Raw genomic sequence first — 22,744 nt, forward strand, 5'->3', positions numbered from 1 at the left:
TTTAAATACTAACTCACATAGACATCAAGGACTTCATTTGTTGGCCCATCAGCTAAAAAGGACTCCCCTGCGGTGCTGGAGATCTCATTGGGGCGTCTGTAAGTGAACATTGTCCCACCACCTTCGTACCTGCCCGGGCGATCGATGGCCCAGTTGCCGTTGATGATGGAGCGTCCTGAGCGGCTGCGCAGGGCTGGAGAGGGGACACAAACACAAGATTTGGTCAGAGGAAAGCACCTTCCCACACTGGTGCCCAATCAGTTCCCCACAGCTGCACAGAACACTCCAGGTACTCCTGACACCAGGGAACAAAGCTGGTAAAAAGAACAGAGTTGCATTAGTAGTTGTGGGGAAAAAAACTCAGCAAACCAAACACAAACCAATCTTTGAAAACTTTGTATGTTTATGTATGTTGCTGTATGAAAAGAAAGAAAAATCAAAGACAGCTTGGAAACCTTTTTCAACAGTTTCTCCCAGGTGGCCATGTGACTCTCAGCCAGCCAGCAGCACACACAACACACACGGATGCCAAGGAAATGGTTTTCCTGCACTTTCTTCCCATTGCATGGACTATTTTGTGATTTAGGCAAAACAAAACACAGAGTCAGATACAGAAAACCAGTGCATTAGGCAATATAGAAGGACCAACAACGTAGGGGCACAGGAGTACCCTGAATTGCCAAACGTTCCTGTTATTTTTCATGAAGCCCTTTGGCTGGTTCTTCCCTTTCCTTTTCAGAACAAGATTTTTTTGTCAGAACATCTGCAGAGTCCTGACCTACAGCACTGCTTGGAGTGCTGAGCATTCTGAAAATGGCAGGATCTGTTGCATAAAAAAAAAGTGACTTGCAAATCAGATACTAGGCAGGGATTGCTAAGATATGGATTCAATATCCTGCTGAGCAGCGCATTCCCTTTGTTATTATGGGCAAGTCAGTGGTTTGGTGACATAGGAGCCTCTGTTCCCTCTCATTCCTACTTTCCTTATCTACGTGACTATAATTTTTAGTCCTTAAGGTCAGAAACTCCTGCCGCATATATGTGCATAATTTATGCAATATTACAGTTGCATAATTTAAAAAGTATATATATTGAGACTAAAACCCTATCAGACATTGCTTTATCAGACATTGCTTTATCAGACATTGACCATATAAGACACAACCCTTTCTCTAAAGGCTCTACTCATCGATTTTTAATTTTATTACAAAAGGATTTGCTTTTAAATATAAACTTTAAAAGAGACAACAAAATCTAGTAAAACCCTTGGCAGTACCTTGCTCCGTAATTTACTTTTTAAAATCCAAATTCAAGGTACAAGCTTTGAACTTAAAAAAGTTTAGGGTCATGGACCCAGTTATTCCAGAGACGACAACTTCTTCGCCCTGTCTCAATAATGGTGATTCTCAGTAAAAATGCTCTCAACATTATACACAACTATTTTCACTATTAGGAAAAACTTACATGCATAGCCCAAATGATGGGAAATTAAATTTATGCCACTAATTCCAAAGTAGCACACATTAGAAATGAAACTTTTATTGTCTGTACATATTCCAGACATCTGAATTAACTTAGCTAATCAGTAGAAGCAGTCTTCCTGCTTTGCTGCAGGACTCAGAACAGAATGTCCTGTGAGAAGGGATAGTGACACTCACTTGTCTTGTTAGGTTGTAAAATTCAAGATCTTCTGACTTGGAGGGGTTGCTGCTGACTACCCAACTATTTATAATTTGCTTAATATTAATGAAATATTTCTACAAAAGCAAAAATGTCAATTAAATAAATGGCTTTGCATCAGACCCTGTAAATGCATTCACACATTTTGAACTTTTATTTTACTTAATGCTACATGTTTATTTTCCCAAGAGCTGCCATACATCCACTTGCTTCCTAGGTCTCATTTACTAACACATCAACAAAACAAGCTCTATACTGTGGACATTAGCTGAAAAGTACTTTATATAATATGAGCCATGGAAATGGCCTCATCATTCCTCATATCATGCTGAGAGGAAAAATTACAGCTCAAAAAATATTGCATACAGGTTAGACAGGAAATCCAGTCATATTATTTGCTTGCTATTTATACCCTATTTACACTTTGCTACTTTTTAATTCAAACAATTATAGATCAAACACTTCTGCAAAATGTATTGGAGACTGATTTAAAATTGGTTTATTAATGTGGAACACTTCCTTAACTTTATGATCTGAGTATTTTTTCTTAGATAGATGCTAAACAAATAAGATAAATGAATCATCAAGAGCTCAAGAAAAAAAAAAGAGCTGGCTAAGATTAAATTGTTATTAATAACAAAGCCGTAGAAAGATGGCTGTCTGAAAAACTGAGTGCACATTAAACTTTCATTTCAAATCCATCATATGACAGATTTGAAAGAGGCCTCTCCATAAAAAGGGAAAATGTGCCTCTTTTATGTTTTGATCACTCTGCATCTACCACCTCAACTCTGCCCCCTGAAGAATTTTTATGGTGCTAATATTTTTAGCCAAAGCATGAAAGATTTTGAGGAGCTTTACCATTAATTTCTCATGAGGAATTCCTCATACAGGCTGTAGCTCATTTAATCTATCTTTCATTTGGAAACAGCTTTTAAAACTGTTGTTTACAGTGGCCTTCAATGACGTTTTGAACTAGTGATATGGAGTATTTCAGGGTTCAAATTCTGATTAACTTCTCCATATTAGCAGTTTGATATATATTTTAAGTGTCTTGCTGAATGACTCCTATTTTTCTAACCACGTCTGAAGAGAAATATTTTAGGTGTGGCTGTAGTACCTCACTATTTGCAGTACATTTTCACCCAAAATAGGCACAGTACCAATAATGAAATGAAACTTCTTAAATCTGGCAACAGTACTAATATGCAGAGTAATACCATATATTTTTGTCCTAAGGTTTTTCTGTCTGGGAGAACAGTGTCCTAAGTCTTACTTAATCATTTTATAAGCCACAAGAAGGCTGTAGACAGACAGAATTGAAGTTCTTTCCCATATATATAAAGTGGCTCTCATTTGGTCCTGAACCACAGAGAGTGAAGCAGGGAGCAGTTCCTCTCCCTGGGAAGAGGCTGCAGCCTTCAGCTGTGGTCAGTGGGAATCCAGATGAAGGCTTGGCTGCTGAAGCCAACTGCAAATGTCTCACTGGTGATTTCATCCAGGGAACCTTGACAAGCTGCAGATGCACTCAAGGTGCAAGTCAGAGACTGACAAGACATCATAAAATGTTCTTTGATAGAAGTCCTCAACAAAGGCACCTCGAGCAGGCAAGTGGCTGTGGTGCCTGAAGAGGTTATCTGGAGCAGAGGCTAGACAGAGTCAAAGGAATAAAGTAGGTATTTAATTAAAAGGCTTTATAAGAACACACCTTGGGCAGTACAAGAGCCTGGCCAGGGTTACATCCAAGATGGACCCAAGATGGACAACCGGTCATGAGATTTCACACTTTTATAAGTTTTGGTTCATTTACATATTGGGGTTAATGGTCCAACCACAGCCTCAGGTTATGAAGTCCCATTCTCCCAGATTGCTCCCTTCAATTCACCGTTGTTTATGCTTTTTGGGCCTGAAGCTGCAACAGTGTCCTTGGTTCTCAGGCTTGAAAGGGATAGTTTTGTCTAACTACACTGTGAAGAGAACTTTATAGCACTTTATATGAACTTCAGAGTCACACACGAAGGCAGTATGGAATCTGGAAAATATGAAAGCTAAAACTGAAGGCATCAGGTGAGATGGATGGGGCTCTCAGGCTGCATTTACTTTGCAGCTGCCAATCAAAAACCAAGCTTTTAAAAATTTAATCCTGTTGTTAATTTGAATTAAAGTGCATAAATGTCTTGGCCATACTAGCTTTCTATAGAAACAGCAATACTTTTCCCACCTTTAAAGAAAGTGCCCAGATACAGCTCTAGTAAATAATCAGACTACTTCTGAGAAACCACTTTGATGAAAGAAGTGAAAGAAACATGCAACTTCTCCTGTTTATCATTCCTGCAGAAAAATACATTATATGGCACTTTCAGAGACAAATCTAAAATATTCACATAGTGCATAATGAAAATCAGCGTAGGGTGGTGCATCTTGTACGAGTAAACCCCACGGATAGTCTTTGGTAACATCTCCTGTGAGATAAGTCAGTTGGCTTCATGGTACAAACCATGCACGGAATGTAACAGGAATGTAACAGGAGGAATGTAACACGAAGAGAAACTAGGAAGGGAAGGACTTGTTGGAAAAGTCCAGCAAATGGAAAAGTCTAGAAAGTGGAAAAGTCCAGCAGATGCACTGAGCTGGCCTTTAACTCAGAGCAGCCATACCTACAGCCTGCCATACCAGCTGCCACCCCAGTGCAACTCCTAAAACCAGTGGCCACTTCTGAATGCACAGATTGCAAAAACTCTCTTCTCCAAAAGGACTTGAAGACAACTTCAGACATAAAAACACACCAAACCTCAACCAAAAAAACCACAAAAAATCAAAAAAACTATTCAGTGTCACAAAACACAGCCTGCCTTCATGCCTGTCGATCTTGCAGGATGGAATACACAATACCTGTTAGGTCACTAAAGAGGGAGCACATGGACCACAGTCTAGAAATACTGAGTCACAGCACACAGCTTCTAGGCTACTTTAAAGCATCTCTGCATGAGGAAAAAAGTAAAATTCTGTACTGCAGCTAACAGTCATTTTCCATTTTGGAGAATCCACTGAACTATTCCTTCCCCAATTTCCCCAGAGAGAAGCTTCCACTTCTCTCAGTTGTGCCTGCTCCTTTTGTGATTGACTCCAAAAGCCCTGTTGATGCCTCAGCTCAAGGAAAATGCTGGGGCAGCAAAACACAACAGACAATTAACTACTGTTGTAAGTAAGTCTTATAAGCTTTGAGAAAAAAGCCAGATGTCCTATAGCTATATAATCTCTTCAAGCCCAGACACTACAGCAGGTTTGAGGTCTCAATGGCTTCAGTAAAATCTCCAAAGAGCGGAGTCAATCTACATGTTACCAAATCTTGAGATTCTGTCAGGAGAGGATGCAGGATTTGCCCAAATTTTTTAGCAGTCTTCCCTGATAGGTATTAGCTACAGCCAGTGAAACATTACACAATAGCTAGTCTAGGCTTCTTCCTCTGCCTTTTTGGTGAGATGAGAAGCAAAACGCAGGAAGCCCCTCTCTGACAACAGCATTCTCACACTGCAACTTCTGAGACTTTGGCACACGAGGTACTGCAAAATACACACACAGATATACTACCTGACATTTGCAAAATGTGATACTATGGCATTTATTGTTCTTCAGTGTCACTGCTGCTTTCCCACACATCATCCTCAATCCCAGTGGGAAGCAGTGTGCAACACAGACCTTTGGAAAACCCATATAAACAGCAGTGTTACTCAAGCAGAGAATGTTCTGCATCCTATTACCCAGCTGCTACACTAAGACTGTAAACCTATGTCTGCGAACAGCCTGGAGCTTTGGAAATAGGGAGCTCATGAAGAAGATTTGATGATGCAAGTAAAAACATTCACTAAAGCAGAATTTCAGCATTTTGTGAATTTTTGCACTGCAAGGCATAAGCACTCCTTGTGAATTGCATCTTGCGTTTCATTTTCAGGTTTACTCTTATTACTGTTTCCCTTCTTTGAAATTGCTCTAATAAAATGCCTTTTCCCATTTTTCAAGCAGGCACTCTTGAGTGATTGATGACTTTTAATATTATTATTTGTGAGTACAAAACTAGTAACAGTTACATGATTCCGAGTAAGCTATGCCAAGGCAATAATTCTGAATGTTGAGATATGCTCTAAATAGCCTTATTAGGGAACACTAAAGAGTATATGTCTACCCAGATCATATAATTAGTTTCTAAAAGCATTTATTGTAGGCCATACTAACATTTACTGGGAAATGAAATGAAGGAGTAAGAGGAAACAACAGAGATAAAGTTCATCTTTAGACTAGTGCTATGTTTATGAGGTCCAGAACAAAAATAAACCTGCCTAGGCCTCCTTAGCACAACAGGCTTTATGAAAGTCAGGGAAGTGTGAAGGCATCAATGCTCTATGCTGTTCATGACATGCAGATATTGGCACTGCATCTCAACAACCACCACAATTATATATGCAACGACCCGGTTCTTCACCAAGGGTGTTTCAGTTCCTACTTTGTATCAAAGTATGGACTGCAATGAGTAAAGAGCTCCTGTTAGAAGTGACATCACTCACTGCTGAACAGTTCCTGAGTTTCATGAGTTGTCTATTACAGCCCCCTATACTGGGGGAAGGACAAGACAAGCTATCAGAAGGCCAGCACAACATTCGTTGAAGATAAGAATCATTCCAACAAAAACTGAAAATGAGCAGATTCCATTATTCTGCAAATGACCTCACCTAAAAGGACTGACACAATTAATATGCACAATGGCAGTACGTGATAAGAATGATGAACTTTCCATTTATTTTTACCTAGCCATTCTCTATAATTATATACCTCAAATACATTTTATTAAGTACTATTAAAATAATCTATAAAAACCTCTCTTCCAACTTGCACAAACATTTCTGATGAGTTGAAGGGGTATCAGTGGTTAACTAAGTTCCCAACTCCATTAAAGTCTATGTAAATTTACTGCTGTATGTAATTTTACCATTGCCTTGAAAATACTGAAGAGAAAGGACAGAAGGGCTAGCACAAAAGTAGACTGAGAGGAATTAAATATGAAGAGAAGGACAACACTAAACCCCAGAGAACTGTAGTAAGAATCATACATGTCTTGCATTTGTAGCTATGCTGAATGTATAACCCATTGCATATCTACTGTTTTGTTTTGGGAAATGCAGTGCCTCAAAGGGAACTCCTATGCTTCAGAAGACTCTAGAAATTAATCAGTAGAATCTGACTCAAAATTGTGGACTTTTTAAAATATAGAAATTCAAAATCCCTGTTCCCATTCTTACTTTTACATCCTTAATTTATTTCTGTAAAGAAGGCAGGGCATAACTGAGGTTGCAGTTCTAAATGGCAGTCTTAGAACTTCAGCTCTTACAGGACATAATTAGAATTTTTGTCCAAGTCCAGTGAAAAAGCAGGGCTTGAATTCTAAGTAATTTATTTCCCACCCTACCTCAGTACCATCAGGAAATACTCTTCACTGGCAATAGCTGTAAATCAAGGATTTGGAAATAACAAACAACATTCAGGACTGGTAGGCTCCAACAGGGATACATTTCCAATGTAGCATGTGATATCTTAGCCATGCAGCTCCAGCTGAACCTGCTGATGATAGTATTTGGCTTAGTTACACAGTTTCAGTTAGAATCTGGTTCTTGTGTTTCAGGAGTTGATGGGACTGGCTGCTAATGGCTCTGAACATGATAGCTGAGCCTTCTGGCACAGTTCAGCTGCACGTTAGTGAACCCAGCACAGAAACTCAGCACGCATTTGGCAAAAGTCCTTTAGGTAGATAACTGCAATTGAATTATCTTCTAATCCAGACACTACTTCAGTCAGAAGGGCCAGATTAGTGAAATGCACATGTGTAAATACCCCACTCTTTCCTCCAGCTGGCATAACAAAAAGTGTTTTGTACCTCCTTACACTCCTGACAACTGCCAAGAATTGGAATAATTGTATGACAGCTAAACTAAACCAGCAGATTGTGACATCTCTGCAGAAAGAGCACTCTGTCTCACAGGAATGAAAAGCTGAAGTAGAAACTGCTTCTTTTGTTTGCTAAATAGCTTTTGTTCCTTGCAATGAAAAATTGGAGCTAATGAATACTCCTAAGCTGTTTTGAATTTCAAGTGGAATTTCTCAAGAATTTTGGATGCTCTGTGTGGTAAAGTTAAACAGTGTAACTCAAAACACACAGACTGTGAGCTGCAAAGCACTGCTGGGTGCCCCAGTTTAGGTGTGAGTTGCTCTGGCCCAGAGTCTGATACTGCTGCTCTCTGCAGGGCTTCCACACCTTGGGGCTGATTTCAGGCTGGGCTGACCCAGACGCTGAAGTCCCAGGTACAGTCAGGTTTGAGTGAATGCTGACACCAGCATGGAGGAGAGATCTGAAATGGTTTTCCTGTCCTGCAGAAAGGTGCAGCAGGAGCCCACAGTGGCTGTGGGGCCAGGCAGTCACTGGGCCGCCAGTGCAGGCAAGCCTTGACAACAACACTGGGGAGATCAGGGCATGGGCACAGACACTCAAGAGCAGAGACTGGACTATGGGTGGAAGAAGATGGGCTTTGATTAATTCAGAGGCCTTTAGGGTAAGGATACAGGTGATTTGATTAATTCAGTGCCCATTACAGCAAGGACACAGGCCACAAACAAAAGCAGACAGACCGCAAATGTCCAGTCCTGAAAAAATCATCCAATTCTTCGCTCATTCTCTCTTCCAATCAAAGCTGACAACAGCACGTAAACCTTAGTCTTTCACTTAAACCAACAATAATTTATTAGAAATCCTCTGGAGTATTTGGCTCCTAGTGAAGAAAAATGACACAGACACTCGTGAGAGGCTGTCTCCATTCACCTGGGTACACTCTGCCAGAAGAGGAAACCTGGCACAATAAGCTGGGTGGTCAGAGACAAGCTGGAAATACAGCACTGCTATTGATTTCTCAGGCATCATCTCCTGGCTATAAAGGCTTGGGACAGCATCATGTTATTGTTTATGGCAGTCCACACATTTAAACATAAAAAAGATGTTCTGGGATGGAACTGATTTGATATTTATTTGACAAAGCCACTAAACCATGTGAAACACACAACTGATACCTGGAGGTAAGCCCAGAAATCTACAGACACGACAAAACCAGAAATCATCACATTTTATTGATGACTTTTATAGCTCCAAAACCAACAAAGAATATGACTGAAATATTTCACAAAAAGTAGCACAGGATTCCAAATACAGAGAGCATTTCAGAGTATCACATCTCATTCTATTGCTGTTCTTTATTCCCAAGCTAACTACTAGGCTAATGAAAAAAAAATAAAAATCTCTGATCTAACTATTCACAGAAACACAGGGAAAAAATGGTGAGTGCAAGTTGTGAGTCTAACCTCAGATCATCAGATAAGTCAGGCTAATTAATGGCAGTATTTAGTTTGCAGCACAGATGAAACAGTGCAGTCCAGATTCCAAATAGACAACAGAGGTAAATGAGTTAACTACTACAAACTACATAATTATTTTGCCATCAGGAACTGAATTTAAATTTTTCCAAGCATATGTGGGAAAGAATACATTAATAAAAAGCAAGTTGCTCTCTTCTTTTAGGAAGAACTAACTTATTTTCTTCCCCCCTACAGTGTGCAAGCAGATCACTTGTTCTGCAGACAGTTACTCCTAATTCTCAGGTTTGATCTTCTAGACCTTCTGCATCAGTCCCACAGGTCTCCCAATCAATACACTGCACAGGGATTGTTATATACATGGCCTCAAACTGTGAAACAAGACTGAAATTAATTTATCATTCTGAACAATAAATATTCAACATTTCAGAAGCAAGTTTATTATATCTCCTTTACAATTCCACCTCAGGGGAAAAAATAAAAACCCTTGGCTTTCTGTCTTTGATTAAGTCTTATTTAAGTTTAATAAGCTTTATCTTCTCCCTTTAATAGAATATCTCCAGTACCACTTTTTCAGAACCATAAAAAGCGATTAGCTACAGCCTTAATTTTCACTTAAACCAAAATTCATATAATCCATAATCTATTTTTTCTGCATTTGAGACAGCATTTTTCACACTGTTTGCATTAACAGTGAATTTAATTTTTTGTAAAAGTACATCCAGCACATGTAGTTTCATACTCAGCGGGGAACATTTTTTCCATATTTGAGATAAATAAGCAAGTCTTTTTATGAATGCAGTCTGTGAGTGAAGAGCCTTTTAAGTATTTACCCTTCCAAAAGTAATTTAAACTAGTTTCCTGTTATAAACACAAACTAAACAATTACTGCAATGTAACAGGTTACACATGTCTAGGAAGTGCTTTATGCTGCCAAATGACAGCACAGATTCTTAACCAGTAGCACAAAGTCTTCAACTTTACATGACCTATTTCAATACGACTCAAAGCAAAGTTTTATCAGGGAGAGGGTAAATAGAAAGAAATCCACCTTTTTAATCCAGGTTTGTGTGGACTAGACCATAATGACTGCCATAATTTCAAGTGGTTACACTCACAGGCCACTGCCAAGTCACAACTCAAAGCTCTGATGTTTCTATGCACACCATGTTCTAGACAGGACCTCAGAGAGCACCTCCCAAAGCCTAACACAGGAACAGGCCTTGGCTGGCTCAGCAGTTTATCTGCACATAGTGGGATCCTGTGGAAAGATCATGGCTTGGGAGAAACTGCTTTGCTGCACTGTAGTATCTGCTGAACAATGGTGCATGGCCTTGGCTCAATTACAGCTGTTGAACTGGAAGCACATGCTGCAGCCTCCACCTCTTATTCCTGACTGAGGAAACACTGAAATGGTCTCATGGCTGACCAAGAACCAAGAAAAGCTTTTGGAGAGAAAAAAGCCAAAGAGAGTCAATTGTATAAACTTCAGAGAGGCTTTGGGACCCTTTAGATGTTAGACACGTAGCATGCAACTGGTTTGTGCACAGCACAGCAGGCTGGGAGCAACTGCCAAGGCTTGGGTAGTTACTACATAATATAAAGCAATTGAATTGCAGATACAGTCACTCAATAAAGCTGTTGAGTCACCTACATTAAAAAAAATCCACAAGGTAAATTTGAACAAATTAACTGAACAAAAAATCTGTATCAGAAAATACTATTACCAATCCAAGTAATCAGCAATCCCTAGATACTTCCTTGATGATTTTATATAGATACAAATCCAGGTTAAAATATTTACTATCATTTTAAAGGATGTATTGGTAGAGTGAGTTTTTATTTGAATGAGTTTTGGTATTTCCCTTTATACTGTCTTTCACTTAGCATTTTCTTTCCTTTAATTCCTCCAATCTTTTCCATTTAACTTTTTTGTTTGTTTCTATACTAGTTGCCTAAAAAAAATCTAGCCTAAAACACAAACCCTGCCCACCTCATCCAAAGAAGTTATAACCAGTTGATCCAACGTCTCTTCCATTCAAGCCAATAAAATCATTACATACATCTGCACTGAGATTCTCTTCTGCTCAAAGAACCTGCCGAAACACAATCCCAAACCATCCCAAATGCCCAAAAATAAACAAAACCAACAAAAAAAGCAACAAAAGGGTCCAAATCCTTTCTCAAGTACGAATGTAAATACACTGTTTCTTTCCACCTCTACCAGCATCATGAAAAGACAGGCTGCAGGGCTTTGTAACACCTTTTTTAAGTTCTTACCTTCCCGAATAGATAGGTGCTGGTGCCCCAGCAGATCGAGCTCAGTGCTGACCACACTGGGACAAGGCTTCTTCATCACTCTCGGTCAGCACTAGGGCAGGAAGCTCAGCACTTTATCCAGCAACTGATGCTGGAAACAGCATAAGGTCTTCAAGGCACTGATAAATAATCAATAATGGTTTCCAATGCTTACTTAAGCGGAATAGGAATAATAAAGCAGCAGAAAAAGGGGAACACATAATTGGATTAAATGAGTAAAGAATGAAGACCTTTTATAACTATTGCACAAAAGCAGCAGTCTTTTAATTGGTGTTTGTGTATGCAAACAGACCAAAGAGCCACCTCCACATCCACGTTAAACCTGTTCAAGAATTACTGCTGCACTCTGACGTGTGTCTGAGAAGTCCCCTCTGTCACCCTGCTTGCCAGTGACCAAAAAAGACAGCCTGTCTCACAGCAAGCTCACCTTCATGCAACATACCAAACACAGCAGACCATGAATTTATTCAAGAGCTCTTCTCCCATCTCTTAGGCTCATTTCTGCCTACACTAAATAGGAAGACACCACAAACCTGAGAGAGTGAACATAATACTGCTCATTTAAATTGGCAGACTGAAATGCTACATGTAGTCTAGTCTGGTATTTATCAGTCTTCTTTTAATCAATCACTGTTTCAATGTTTCAAAGTTCCCAACCCATTCAATTAACAACCATTTTACTTCCAAATTAAACATCATGCTTGCATTATTTTAAAGGACCATAAATCCTAAGGAAAATATCTGACCATGAATTGACAATGCTAACTAGATATTAAAGGTCTTTCTGGACAATACAGATATTCCAAGTCCAGTGAGTTTCAATACTGCACATTTTTTCACTTATAATCCTATTAAAAATCCACACAGCAACATCAACTGTTAACAGCATTTCTTGATTAACTTCAGTGAAGCCAGAAACAAACCCCACCCTAAATACCAAAATGCAAATTGGTTCCCTTTGCTTACTGTCAGATACAGTTTAGGATAATTATCATTTGAGAGAGCAATGAATTTTCAGTAATCCAGTGGAGAGATAAAATATTTTCCACTTCCATACAAGGTTATAGCCACAAATACTAATAACTTTATTTTGTTTTGATTTTCTTTTCCATTAATTTAATTTGTCTTTCTCTTGATTCTCACAAAAAATCTATTCCACCCGTTTCTGAATGCATCCTCATTTTAGGTATTACTCCCATTATGACTAGGTTTTAAAGCTCTTTATTCACATCAGGTCTTACTTTGTTTTACTTTCCAAGCATGGAGCCAGGCCCTTCAGCTGGCCTGTGGCAGCCCAGGCCCAAGGAAATCAATGGCACCATTGTAATTTGGGAGCTGCACAGGCTCTGCCCCTGCTTGTTTAACAGCAGCTTTTTTACATCCACAAGCATGAAGGCACTAAAGTCTGCTCAAAGTTCAAAAGCAGTTTTAATTTTTGTGCCCTGCTTTTCAAACACTTTTAAAGTTATTTGGGCAGTTGAAAAAAAAAAACAACAAAGCAACATTTTATCCAGCTAGGCTGCAGAAGTGTTTAGTACAGTTCATTGCAGTAGGAGTGCTTGATGGGCATTTCCAGGCTGCTCCTTACCCTTCTCATGGGATCGTGAGGATCCAATTAATTAATGTCAGAGAAACACTTTGAAGATAAGAAGCACTTTCTGTGATGATTTTCTCAAAGAACCAAGGAGCTTTTGTTTCAAAAGCCAAATTCTGGATGGAGGCATGAAATACAAACCCATTCACTGGTGGATTTCAGCAGAAAACACCACTGAGAGAAGGTAAAGGAGGTCAGCGTTGCACAGCAAGAAGTTTTAGTCACTGTTGCCACTTTCCCTCTGGAATTACTCACCATGCTGAATGGATTTTAAGCCCCAAATAGCTACACTGCTATTTGTGATTAATTTTAAGAGGCAGTGTCTTGATATATTCTGGAATATCTTGATGATCTACTTAAGTCTAGGAGCCTTTCAGAGACCAAGAAACCTGGGAAGCTCTGCTTCTGCTCATGGGCACTGGGAATGCTAAACCATGTAGGAGGTGAAAGCTCTGGCCTCTTACTGCATCCCCTCAGAAGATCATTTCTAGTCCATGGATATGAACTCTGTGAAAGCTGGATCATCATGCCAGCCAAGAGGTTCTAAACAAACATTTAATTCCATTCTGTCATTTCTGCTGGGGATGCCAATAAGCAGCACCTTTGGTAGCACCTCACTGTCATCTTTGATTTGAAACCCAGTGCTTTGTAGAAGATGACTTTAATTTATCAGATGTACAACATGCCAAAACAGAACCTGGAATTCAGTAACTCAGACCAAGTACACACAGTACTATTAACATTAAACATTTGCTTGAAAAACCTTACTTACAGAGTATGTTTTTAAGGTTTTAAGTAGCCAGAGTCAGGTCTTATGCAGACCTAGTGAATTCCACTACTGCATTATTCTGTACAATTAGAGAAGCTTCACTGCAAGGGGTGGCACTGAACTGCCTTAGAAGGAGAGTGGAACAAGAGGTAAGAGCTGCAACTCAGAAATTAAAGCCTTTTCTACAGTGTTCAAGGGAATAAAGTCACAGGATGGTTGCTTTATACTGGAGGAGGGAAGAAAAAGCCCAAGTAGGTGGTGGTGCAGAACAGATACCAGTTCCTGATTAAAAACAAAATCCAACAGGAATTTGAATCAACATAAACAATGCTGTACCAATGTCAAGATCACAGCAACAGATGACTCACATATGATGTGATAATCTGATCACATAAACTCACAGTTGAGTGTTAATTCATTCTCTAAGACAGGATGAAAATTCAAACATAGTAAATTAAAATGACACAATTCAACTAAGTGAAAAGAAAGCATTAGTCCATTACTAATGACACCAAGTTCATCAGGAAAATCTGCATCTCAGGTGCATACACAAAATACACTAAGGAAACACTAAAAATTTTATAACATCACTGTGCAATCAAGACTATGTGCTCTGTCACAGTATTCCTGTGTTCTAACATGCAGCACTCTGAGGTTTAGATTTTCGCACCTTACAATCTGACAGACAGCTTATTAACTTTAATACTAAGAAAAGTTGATGGTCTCTACGCTTCTTTACAGAGTACTCCCCAGCAACAGAATTAAGGCCACTGGAGATGCACAGAACTAATTTAAAAGGTTAGCTGTATTCCAATATGCCTGATTTGGGTTAGACCTCATAGATATCCTAACCATATTACCACTGTATTCTGCTTAAAACAACTGATGAAGATAAAAGACTGAAAAAAGCCTTCATCAACTCACCTCCAGGAAAGTGTCAAACTTCTATTGCTACATCTGCATTAGGGATGATACTGAAATAAACCACAAATGCTTACATCCCACTCCACACTGTCTGTCTCTTCCTCCTCAATCTTTAGATATATTCCAAGGTAGGAAAAAAATAATTCCATTTGGTTTCATCTTTGCTTCAATAATGTATGCAGTGGAGATGCTAAAGACATAGCACAGATTTTTGCCATAAAGGAACACTCCCAAGGGTCACCATCAGGACAAACTAATTCAGTGTTAACCTGAACACATTAATGGAATTCCCCATGTTTATCTTTAAAAATTATACTACCTATAAGTTCCATGGCAACATACTAAATTACTAACATGTGACACTTCTTCACAAACAGAGCACAATGAAATTCTGTAATTTTCCTTTATAGTTCTCAAAAATCTGCACAACTGTTCAGAACTGAGCTCACAGGAATAGGCATGGGGAAGGAATTCTCTGTTCATTCATAAAGCAGGGAACCTTTGCTTAAAGTAACTCACAAACTTTGAAATTTCAAGGCAAAATAGCTCTCCCCCTAATGAAGCTGGCAGAACAATAAATTAGTCTGGTGCTCATTAGGACTCTATGAATGATCCATGAGCAACTCTTCTGAACTAGAGACTCGAAAGCTTCAGGGATGAACTATGATGTGCTATTTAGTGAGGCAAGGTTTTTATAGGAAAAATCAATTTCTCATTGTATCAATAGATAAAATCAGAAGAAACTACAAGTTCTTAAGAGTATGTGTTTTTGTTTCAACAGACACGAGGGAGACTTTTCTTCAGAAGTCTGCTTTGCTAAAAATGCAAGAGAAAATTTTGATGCTGAAAAGTTACAACCTCTTGACACAAATTCAGGATGTCATCATGCTTCACTGCCTTTTTTTTTTTTCTTTTAAATTGGCAGAAAAAAACTGAAGAAAGGTATTTTATGTTCATAAATTTAAGCTCACACCAAACAAATTTCCATGACTTGGCCTTCCCCTGCATTAATTAGGCTTGTATTTATACTTTATATTTGTAAAAAGTATTTTGTAAGAACAATCAAAAAATCTGAGGAACCATCATTCTTAATATAGAACAACCTCTTCTAGTTTTGCCAGACACTTCAGTAAAATTCAATTCCCCCAGCCCTCTCCAATATGAGCCTAGAAGAGAATGATGAAGTGTTATGACAGAAATTCAACAGTAAACTTTTAATTCCACTTATTGAAGGAAACTTCATTCTGCAGTCTGACTGAACATCAGCAGACACATTATACACTAAGGTGTGCTTACGTCCTTACAAGTAATTGCAATGATGAGGCCTCATCTCACCGATAAAAACACATCTTTTTTCCAAGTTTTCCAATGGCTTATCATTTAAATGTCCCCATACTGGGCTAGAGTTCTCCCAACAGGTCTGCTCTTGCTCCTCCCTGAGGTTCACCTCCCATGGTTTCAGTGAAACTCTAGCACAGAATCTTATTTGGAGTTATGTTGAGGTGCTCCTTGCTCTGGAGGTGCAGGAAGTTTTCCAGGTGTGGAGGAGCCACAGCAATCACACCAAGTGAGTGTGCACTGCCTCAAGGCCGGGTTCTCCTCTTCCACAGGAGAGCTGGAGCAAGGGAATGGAGTGAAGGCGATGGACTAAGGATTAACCCAAATAACAACAGCTGCAGCTGGGCTGTTACACCGTGAAAACCCTTCCCTAGCACTTCATGGTTATCAGTTGTCAACAGATACTCAGTTGTTCCGTCTTGGGGTCCCTAAGCCATGTCTAGGTTAGCCATGCAAACTGGTAACTTTTGCCAGGTAGCTCATTAAATCCAGCCCAAAATCTCACAGCAGACATTCACCTGACCCACATGTCTCAACACACGCCCAGCATTTTCAGAATTACAGTAATTTGGTATTCAAAAAATAGAGTTATGACCGTGGGGCAGCTATTGCTGCCATGGGTACAAATATGAAAGGGAGACTGGGTCTGTAGTGCTTCTAAGCACCCAAATTCTTCTGACACAAAGTGTTTGAAGTAATATTCAATAGAAAACAAAGGCACTGGGCAAGCTAAGAAATAAAGGATAAAGTTTAATCTCCCTTGACTAACTTAATCATACAGTCTATAAATCAAGTTTTAAATCCCCATATATATTGCGTATAAGAAAAGACTTGGATTTCTTTTGGAATTTAATGCTGCAATATAAAAATATTCTCTGCAGATGAAATCTCTTTATTGGATCCAACCATGAAGCCACTAATCATGTAGAATTTCTACTGGGTGATTATTTTACTAAAAGAGATTTTGAAAAGGGTAAAACCCAAAAATGTTGAAATCGAGCAGTTCAAAGGGAAATAAGAGAAGGAACAGCAAAAAAAAAAGTTTCTTTTACAGAATCTAAGATGTAAGAACACATTCTATCTGACTAGATCAAGGGATGCTTAAGGAACAAAGAAAGGTTTTTTTGCTATCCAAAAGAGAATTTTGCTCAGAATAAAACAAGATTATGGAATCAAAGAATGCTACACAGAAATATCTGTGACAATTGAAAACAGGTTCTCAACCATTTTTTCTTAAGTTTTGTTGTGTAGCAGTTGAACAACTATTTGAATTAGTAATAACTTCTCCTCTTGGCATGAAAAAAAAGAATTGTGTCTTCATGAGATTTGGGAATTTGCCTATGTTTATGAATTTGGACTCATTCTGGTCATTCTTTACGCACAGCTGAACCACAGGATAAAATTAATTTTTAATTTAAATTTGTAAGAAAAGAATAGTATTGTATCACATCGATGACTACACCTTGCTAACAACTTTATAAAGTAGTGTTTATTTCAGGTAAAATGCAGCTGAGCAACAGATTACATATGAAGGACTTTAATCAACTCCTGAAGCTAATAACTTCCAAAGGGCACATGACATTTCCAACACAGTCCTTTGTTGGCCTTTATAAGGACAAAGGAAGAAGGAGGGAATGCAGAGAGACAGCTGCATTAATGAGAAGAGAATTCATTTTACTGACTATTGGCCAGTGCCATGAAATGGATACTCCAAAAGGTGCTCCATTAGCACGCACTGTTCAGAGAACTCAGGTTTTTTAAGAAGCCTTGAACAAAAACTGTGTTGATATTCCAAATGCTGTGTGCCCTTCAAATGAGTGTTTTCATTGAAACTGCTTGGTGGTTTGGTCATCAGCTAGAAGACAAAAATAATCTAAAGCTTCAAGATCTAAAAAGGCCCCACTAATTGGGTTCAGATTAATAAAAACTGTTCAAACAGCCCATCTCTTTCATGTTTTAATGCATCTTCTTTGAAATTTTTGCATTCAAGTTCCTTGGTTCTGTCCATAACTGGAAACAGAAGTCTAATCAAAACACTATGAGAAAGGCTGAAATTAAAGATTTTGAGGTCTGACAAGAAGCAGGAAATACTGAAAATCTTGCAGAGTCAGTTCTCCAGAGACTTCCATGCCAAGGGGGTTTGCAAAGTTATATAAGCAACCAGATTGCTGGGTGTTTTACAAGTCAAACTGAACAACCAGCCTTTTGGACTTTCTTCTCACTATTTTGAGTATTTCTCTTTATCCCTTTCCCTGCCTTTCAAAGCAATCTTTCCCTATTTCACAAGAAGGAAAAAAAAATACTCCTTTAATACAGATCTTTTGAAACAAACAGCTCAATGGGACTCATTGCTGCTGGCTGCTGTTCAGATGATGTATTTGCAGGGCAGATCATCAAAGCAACAGCAGGTTTCAGCTGCTGCTCTGTTGAAGCAAGTGCTGTTTTTATAAGAACAATACTTACAAACAAATGGTAAAAAAATACACCACCACCTCTGTCATATGATGACTCAACTAGGAAATGAAAATGTGATTTCTGTAGGTTCCAAAACGGGTCATGACCACTGCCACCGAAGAGCAGGTGTGAGCCAAAAAGCACAGCCAGCACAGGCAGCTGGAAAGAAACATCCAAACTCTTCTTTAAGATGCAGAGGATAAAGGCCAAGAAGCCATTTACAGAGTTCTCCATGTTGCTGGAAAAATAGCAACATGGAGAATTCTCCTGGAGATTCAGACTAGGAGGAAAGTCATGAGCCTGCTAGGCAAGGCACCTCCTGCTCAGCACCTCAGCTCAGGGCTATCCCTCACATGTCCTGCCCTCAGCAAACAAGAAGAAACTCATTTTGAAGCTCCTAAGTGAAAACACTGATGGCAAGTGACCTGCAGAGAGCTGTTTTGTAAGACAGTGGTGGAAAGCTGGGACACACAAGTTAACCCTAACATCAAGGCTTAACCTGAGGCCAGAGGAAAGAGTATTTCCCATCCCCCAGAGGAGTAGCAAAGCCCATCTTTTTGTAAGTATTTTTTTAAGACCAGCCATTTAATAGGTAAAAAAGAATAAACCAGCTTTTGAGAAAGTATTTCTTTTGTATGTTTTCAAAATGTGCTTGGGACCCTACAGACCACTATACAGAGTTTTAGATACCAGCTGGCTATTTAATGGAGCCAGAAGGGAAAAGGTCACCTTGGAATTTACTACAATAAGATAACCCTGCCAGAAACTCCAAATTGTAATTATTTAAGCAACACCAGTAATTGAAAAAATATATGGTCAGCAAAGAATAATGTCCTGGATATATTCTGTTCCAACACACTAGGTAAGATGCTTGTGCAACTTAAATTCAGTGGAGTTGAATTCATTAACACCAGAGTTGAATTTTATCCAAAGTCTTAACAGCTTTGAGGGTTTTAGTAAGTGATCATCCCAGCCAAGTAATACATGTTGGCTACAGTAAGATGAACATTTATTTAGTGAAAGAAATAGCCCCTGCAGAAAATAAATTTGAAACTATTTTAAGGACAATAATTGAAAGGATATAGAAGTGTAAGCGTGTGTACAGGGAGAACTGGGCATCCCAATAGTGAATTACAGGTGAGAAATGTTAGAAAGGGAGCCATTACACATCTCTGTCCATCTCCTATTAGTTTATAACCCTTTTGGATTAAAGCAAACTTGTGCTGGTCTTAATTCTCCCTGGTAAAACATCTTATGTTCTTATCTATACATACATTATCCTCAGACACAGGAATACGACCACAAAGGGCAAGATCCAAACTCAGACTGATTCAAAACTTCCTGCCAGGATATGCTTCTAAGATTCCTGTCATCTCCAGCCATAAACCAGGCACTCCTCATAGCTCTCTACCATTGCCTTGCACCCTTCACACAGAATACAGGAGACATGGCTATGGTAAAGGTAATTAACACCACAATGGCAAAGCAAGCTGTAGGCCCCACACACACTGAAACAGCAATTTGCAGAGGAAGACCAAGAAATTCTTAGAAATCACCATATAAACCCATTTAGCCATAACCAACCACACAATACCACACTTTTCACCTCAAGGAAACGAGACCTATTCAATTTCTCAGGCCAGCATATCCAGTCTAAACATAAATTCTGAAGGGAATCTGTCAGCAATTAGTGTAATATTAAATCACAGGCACTGAACTGGGTAGCTGCTAAAAAATACATGTTTGTCTGATCAGACCCTGGGCTTCTGTGCATAAAATATCGGCCATGGAAAAGCACCTTTCTGGATAGGTCAGCATTAGACACTTCTGTACTGGGGCTGTTTTGAAATCCCTCATGAGAAGGACAAGTCTCTTAAGGATACCTGTGTTGCTTTTGAATTAAGGCATGACTACACAGGGAGCAATTAATTAAAATCATTATTAATTCAGAGAATCAATATATCTACAACTAGCAGTGCTAGCTAACAAAACTGAATTAAGAGGAAAATGTTAGAATCTTCCTTGCTCATCAGGTCTCTTCTAAAACTGACATTGAATTGAAACTTTTAAGGTGCCCCAAAATTTCTAAAGCATCTATTAAAGGCCAATTTGGTAGAGTCAGAAAATCTGGATAAATTGGAGATCCAATATAGGATCTGAAGCACTGAAGGACAAGACTGAGTGGAGACAAAGAGATAAGGCAAAAGCCAATAACCAGGAGTTACCAACTTATGTTGCCAGTTCATTGTTTTTATCAGAGTGTTTGATTTGCAAACATTTTCCAGCCTCCCCCCCCATTCTTCCTCTGCCTGTGCAATATTTCCTGACTCTCCAGTTCAGTATTCAGGAAATAGGGACACAACAGTTTCACTTGGATACCTAATCACAAAAAGCATTTCTTAGGAACATTATTCAAAGTGTTCTGCTTAAGTTTACACACTGATTGTAATTCGTCTTCAGACACTAATAATTCACTCTGAAGTTTCCTTATGGTTTGGACTTGCAGATTCTAACTTAAGTTTATTTGAGAAGTGATTCCTTAAATCTTTTCTCCACAGTTTGGAGCATATTCTTGGCTGGACTAAGAAATATCTTTGTTGTTTAACTCCAGCAGAGAACAGTCAAGAGTACAAAGGACAAAAGGTAAAAAAAATAGTTTATCTTATCCAGATATTGTAATTACATTTGTTTTTAAGTAATGCATTCAGGAAGCCACAGATGGAAGAGAGACACTCCAACTCTAATGCACTGACACATACAGGGATGCATTCAATGATTAATACAATGTTCAAGTCCTTGGGAAGGTCTCAAGTCCATCACAATAAACACACATAAATAGCATGGCTTTGGGTTACAGCACTCCATAAACTCAAATGATAAATTGCAGGCTTTGGTTTTGAACAGAAATGTAAGAATTATCAATGGAGCACTGACAGATCTTGTGAAGTGGGAGAGACACTGAGCCCAAGGCACACTGAAATACTGGAACAGAAGTTTATTATAAGCAGATCCCTTGTATAAAGTTCATTCCAAGCCCTGAAAATTCCAGCGTGCATCCTCTCCTCCAAATTACTACATTCATTGCACCTGTTTTGCACAGAAACATTTAATCTTATGTAAAAAAAACCTTTAAAAAATCATTAACAGCAATTAAAAAGGTATCTTTTGAAGTATATGAGTTGATTTAATAATCCATATCATAACCACATGAAGGAAATCAATGAGTATATAGATTATGCAGCTCTTCATGTGATCACAGCAGTGCCTCTAGCAATGTTTATCATCTAAATTCCTGCCAGTGTTATAATCTAACGCCTTTACTTGCTGTAATTTCAGATCTCTAAAGTGATCTAGAAATGTTATTTTAAGTTCAAGAGTTGCTAACAATCTTTCATCATGAGATGTACTGTTTGAATGTTATCTGCTACAGGGAATACTGAATAAAAATGGTTTTCAGAGAACCTTTTCACAGCCCCATTAGTATCAGGCCCTGTTGTTTTCATACAACAAATTCCTTAAAGCCACATCATGTTCAGACACACCAATATTCACAAGAGTGCTATTGACATCCCTTGGACTTTTGTTCCAAAAAAATATTAATCTGCAACTTTCATTTTAATAACAAATTGTGTGTACTGGCATGTGCTAACAGAAGATGCTAGAAATAGCAGAGTATCATTTTACAGAAAGCAGGGGAAATGGATTAGATCCAAGGATGTCTCTATCTCATTTAGTGGCTGAGACTACTTAACTCCATGCAAAACAAAACTGAAATACATAATATATTCCCTGAAGGAACCATAATGAGGTTTACAATTAGCAGTGAAATAAATTCACTAAGAAACAAGCATCTTTTTAGCAAATAGCATTCAGGTAAGAAACAAAATGTCAGGAGACTTGCCCACACTGGGAATTATCGACCTTTCCTTGGATAGGACACCTCAGAACCCTGCAGGCCCACGACGGCAGGCAGTGGTACCTTTTCCTGGACTCAATCCCAAACCACGTGACACCACACTCAGACAACTTGCTTGAGTTACAGACATTACCAGATTATCTCAATTAAAGTTCATTGTACAGTCTAACATTTTCAAGCATTGTATCTTTCAATTCTCTATTAAGCAAAATTTTAATTTGAACTTCTGACACCTCCTTCCCAACAGATTGCCTAGCTGTTGAGGCTATGGATATGGATAGCAACCAGCTTCTTTCAATTAGGTTCTCAAGACAGGGTATGCAAAAAAAGCATATTCCAA

General features: G+C 38.7%; 1 protein-coding gene across 3 annotated transcripts in view; it reads right to left on the reverse strand.

The window, feature by feature from the left end:
- The window catches only part of THSD4 (thrombospondin type 1 domain containing 4), a 234,349-nt gene that overhangs the window by 29,746 nt on the left and 181,859 nt on the right, over positions 1-22,744 (reverse strand). For all 3 annotated transcript variants that reach the window (XM_005521456.3, XM_088063116.1, XM_014251253.2), the window contains one exon: positions 18-193. In XM_005521456.3, the coding sequence (XP_005521513.2) occupies positions 18-193 (176 nt within the window). The remainder of the gene's footprint in view (positions 1-17; positions 194-22,744) is intronic.

The sequence above is a fragment of the Pseudopodoces humilis genome, chromosome 16 (assembly GCF_049639895.1).
Source record: "Pseudopodoces humilis isolate 2021_Gansu_Grassland_sample_001 chromosome 16, ASM4963989v1, whole genome shotgun sequence".
Taxonomy (NCBI): Eukaryota; Metazoa; Chordata; class Aves; order Passeriformes; family Paridae; genus Pseudopodoces; species Pseudopodoces humilis.